At 38.5% G+C, this 4651-nt stretch overlaps 1 protein-coding gene across 1 annotated transcript; it reads left to right on the forward strand.

Annotated features, from left to right (window-relative positions):
- The first annotated feature begins 212 nt into the window (after positions 1-212).
- LOC113327580 lies at positions 213-1703 on the forward strand. The gene is made up of 2 exons (XM_026574757.1): positions 213-1311; positions 1471-1703. The coding sequence occupies exons 1-2, from the start codon at positions 213-215 to the stop codon at positions 1701-1703; spliced, it is 1332 nt and encodes a 443-aa protein (XP_026430542.1).
- Positions 1704-4651: the final 2948 nt, after the last annotated feature.

Raw genomic sequence — 4651 nt, forward strand, 5'->3', positions numbered from 1 at the left:
TGTTTAAAACATCTAATAATATACTAAAACTGGTAAATTTAAGAGGATGGTTCAAAAGAATACACAAAAGTATAGGTAACGACTTAGGGTCATAGTTCAAAAGAAGACATATTTTCTCTCTCTTGGCTCTGAGGCGATTTTTCCTTAGGGTTTTGGGTTTTCAAACTTTTCAATTTTTTTGGTTCTCCTCAATCATCTACGGGTGATTTGAGATGGGAGATGCTTCTCATGCGTCTCATGTTAGGTCTCGTACTTATGCTGATCAGGTGAAGGGGAAGCAACAGCTTCCAACAACATCTATTGATCTCAGTTCTTTACCATTGCCAACGTTAAAAGAAGGCAAACCAGCGATTGTTTTACCTGAATCTTTCTATTTGGAAGGTTGTGATATTTGGAAATTCAGTCTTATTGGACGTTTAGATTTCAAAGGAATTACTTTCCAAGAGGTGAAGGTTGATTTGGAACATCAATGGCAGCTAGGTCAAGGTGCGGTTCAGCTAATTCCTATGAGTAGAGGTTTCTTCACCATCAAGTTACAATCCCAAACAGCAAAAGACAAGCTTTTGAATGCTGAAGCTTGGTTTTTGAGGCATCAAAAGCTAACCCTAATTGAATGGTTTCCTGGTTTTGATGCTGAAAAAAAAATATCATCTCATGCTTCCGTGTGGGTTTCTTTTCCAGGGCTTCCATTAGAATTCTGGACAGAAAAAACGCTATTGTCCTTGGATAAATCATTAGGAACTCCAATTGTGGTTGATAGACGTACTCTTGCTCATGAATATGGTCACTTTGCATCAGTTTTGGTGGATATTAATTTTGCTGAAGCAGCTACTGATGCTATTCATATTACGGTTGGGGGTTTAGATTTTTGGCAATCTGTTGAGATTCAAAAAGTTCCAAAATATTATTCCAAGTGCAAGTTGATTGGGCATACTGATCATGAATGTAGAAAGCAGCACAAGGAAAATACTGAGCGACAACTTGTGGTAAGCAAACAAGTTAGCGTTGATGATTCTCAACCTGGCGTGAGCAATATTCCTAAACCTGCTGGTGGGGAATGGCAAGTGGCTAGGCGTAAGAAGAAGGGTAAAAAAAAATCTCACAACGTCAATGTAGATGTTCGTGATGTTGTTGATAATATTGCTGGTGAAGAAGCTGATGTGGAGTTTGCTGCTAAGCTGGTGAAGGCTCAGCAGTTGGAGGTTGTTATGGCACAAGCCAAAGATGATTTTGAATCTGTCTATGTTGAATTGGCGAGAACTAAACAAGCGCAGGCTTCAAAATCAGTTTTAGTTAAGAATGGAAAAGTGGGTGAGACTAATCCATCAACTATAATAAGTTTGGTTGGAACTAGGATTCCCAAACCTGTTAGGATTGTGACCGCAACTCCTACTCCTCTTTGTGATCAGCTTACGGCTGGGGAGTTTCTTTTGAATAAAAACAGATATAATGCTATTGAAACAATTCAAGATGTGGAGGAGAGTTCAGCTGATGCAAAGTTTAGGGCTGATCAAGAAGCTAGGCGTGTTCGCATGCAATCCATGCATAAGGTAGTGAATACTACTGAGGGTAGGAATACTTCTGATTCCGAGTCCCTTCAGGACTCCAATTTGAGAATTTGTGCTGAAAAAGGAAGTTTACCAAGAATTAATTCTGGTGCAACTTCTCAGATTGATATTAACTCCTCCAAAACTGGTTTTTAATGCGTGTTCTATATTGGAACATAAATGGCATTGCACGTGATGCTGCTAAGAATAAGTTGCGTGAGTTATTTCATGATTTCAAGCCGGATATTTTATGTATTGCAGAGCCAAAGGTACATTGTACTTTAAATTTCTTGCAAACTTTATATGTGGATGGCTATAAGAAAGAAGTTATTCATAATTCTGTTGGTTCGTCTAAAGGAAACATATGGATTTTTTGGTCCAACTGCATAGCTACGCCTGTAGTTATGAATTCTAGCTATTACTATTGAAGTAGGCAAGCTATTACTATTGAAGAGGGGGTTTTGATTTCCTTTGTTCATGCTAGCTGTTTACGTGTCACGAGAAGAAGTTTATGGCAGCAACTTTCTTCAGTTGATAATAATACTCCATGGTTGGTTATGGGTGATTTTAATTGTGTTCTTCGCAATGAGGAGAAGAGAGGAGGTAGACAACCACGTACTTCAGTCATCAATGATTTTAGTGATTGGATGGAGGATAATGATCTTTTTGAAGCTGATTTTTTGGGTTCTAAGTTCACTTGGGCTAATGGAATTCTTTGTAAGCTAGATAGAGCTTTGATTAATGAGGCGTGGCTTATTAAGTTTGAGAATTGGAGGTGTAAAGCTCTTCCTCGTGAAGTTTCTGACCATTCCACTCTTATTGGCTTTCCTTTTGTTAATACTAGACCGAAACGAGCTCCTTTTAGAGTTCAGAAGATGTGGTTCTCTCATTCAGACTTCATGCGCATGGTGAGTGAGAGTTGGAACGCCCTTATTACTGGTACGCCTGCTTTTATTTTTCCTTCCAAACTTAAAAGGTTAAAGGTTATCATGAAAGAGTGGAATTTACGTGTCTTTGGAAATGTGTATGCTAAGCTCAAGCAAGCGCAGTTGACTATGGAAGTGGCGCTTACAATTTCAGATGAGGATCCAGAAGATGTAACTAAGCTGAATTATGCCAAGGAGGCTTCAGTTACTCTTCAGGAAATTCGTGCACAACAAGCTACTATGTTGAAGCAAAAGTCAAGAAATAAATGGCTTCAGGAAGGTGCTAGTAATACTTCTTTTTTTCATGCCAATATTAGGACTAGAAGGAGTAGTAACATGATTTCGGAGTTGGTGGATGATAATGGGGTTGTTATAACTGATTGTGTCCAAATTAAATATTTTGAGGATAAATTTAATGGTGCTGAGTTGCCTATTGATGATGCTTTGTTTCAATATGATCATAACATTATTTCCGTGGAAGATAGTCAGAGAATGGATGAGATTCCTACTATTGAAGAGATTAAGAATGTTGTTTTTGATCTTGGCGCTGATAGTGCCCCTGGGCCGGATGGTTTCTCTGGTTGTTTCTATAGGCATTGCTGGGATGTGATTCAGCAAGACCTTTTCAATGTTGTCACGTATTGCTGGCGTCGGCAGATGATTCCTCAAGGTACTAATTCTAGTCTTATTATTTTACTTGCCAAGTTTAGAGGGGCCAATTCTCTTCGAAACTTCAGGCCTATTGGTCTTAGTAATTTTTCTTTAAGATTTTTACTAAGATTTTAGCTACAAGACTGGGGAGTGTTCTTGATAATTTGGTTTCAGAAGAGCAAGTTGCATTTATGAAGGGGAGAAATATCCATGAGAACATTAGTGTGGCGTCGGAGATGATCAATGATTTAAAAACTAAGCGGAGGGATGGTAATTTGGGGTTGAAGCTAGATATTACTCAAGCTTTTGACACGGTTAGCTGGTCCTTTGTCTTAGAGGTTTTTCGAAAATATGGTTTCTCTCATAGATGGTGTTCTTGGATCTGGTCAATCCTTAATTCAGCAAGGATTTCTATTCTTCTTAATGGAAGTCCTGAGGGTTTCTTCACAATCAATAGAGGTCTGAGGCAAGGTGATCCCTTATCTCCCCTTATTTTTGTTCTTATTGAAGATGTTCTGAGTAGAAATCTCACGAAATTGTTTGTGGAAAAGAAGATGACGCCAATGCTCTCAAAGAAAGGTATTTCTCCCACTCATCTTTTCTTTGCTGATGACATTATGATTTTTTGTAAAGGCAATATGAAGAGTTTGCATAATCTTCTATCTTTGCTTGGTAAATATCAAAGTGCCTCTGGGCAATCTGTTTGTCGTCAAAAGAGTAAGGTTTATTATGGTGGTGGTTCATTGAGTCGCTGTGGAACTATCACTAATTTGCTTGGTATGGAAGTTTCCAATTTTCCGGACAGATATTTGGGAGTTCAGATCATGCCTGGGGTTGTTCGATATCATCACATAAGCAATGTGATTGAGAAAATAAAGAATCAACTTTCGGTTTGGAAGGGAAGATTACTTTCTTTTCAAGATAGAGTTGTTCTTATTAATTCAGTGATAGCTAGCTATGCCATTCACAACATGGCGGTGTACAAGTGGCCTAGAAAGTTTGTTCAGCAGGCGGAAAGAGCCATTCGTAATTTTCTTTGGTCTGGTGATGCTGATGTTACTAGGAAATTTGTTGTTGGGTATCCTAAAGTTTGTTGTCCTCTTAAGGAAGGTGGTCTTGGTATAACCAGCATGGTTGTTATTAATAAAGCTCTTCTCATGAAGCTGTGGTGGAGTATTCGTTCTTCAGACAAGAAATGGGCTCGTTTTTTGTGGGCAAAGTTTACTACTAGAAATGGTGGTATCAAACTTTATGGTGTGAAATCTTCAATTCTGCCGGGCATTAAATTGATTCATTCTATTGTGGACAAGCATTCTAAGGTTCTTATTGGTGATGGGAGGGCTACATCTCTTTATTTTGATGTTTGGTATGGGAATGAGAGCATTGCTGATTTGCTTAATGAAACTGACCTTGACAGAAATGTTAAGGTTAGTGATATTATTGATAATGATATTTGGCAGTTGCAGGGTGTTCATCTCCAGAATTTGATGCGTGCTGGGGTAGTCTTGGAGGATTTGCCTTTGTTAC

This window comes from Papaver somniferum, unplaced genomic scaffold (genome assembly GCF_003573695.1).
Source record: "Papaver somniferum cultivar HN1 unplaced genomic scaffold, ASM357369v1 unplaced-scaffold_104, whole genome shotgun sequence".
Taxonomy (NCBI): domain Eukaryota; kingdom Viridiplantae; phylum Streptophyta; class Magnoliopsida; order Ranunculales; family Papaveraceae; genus Papaver; species Papaver somniferum.

What these genes read in the sequence shown, in the direction of transcription:
- LOC113327580 (XM_026574757.1), top strand. Translation starts at nt 213, where the DNA reads ATGGGAGATGCTTCTCATGCGTCTCATGTTAGGTCTCGTACTTATGCT. An exon ending in AGTTAAGAATGGAAAAGTGG is followed by an intron (nt 1,312 to 1,470) that starts GTGAGACTAATC and finishes AAACAATTCAAG; the next exon opens with ATGTGGAGGAGAGTTCAGCT.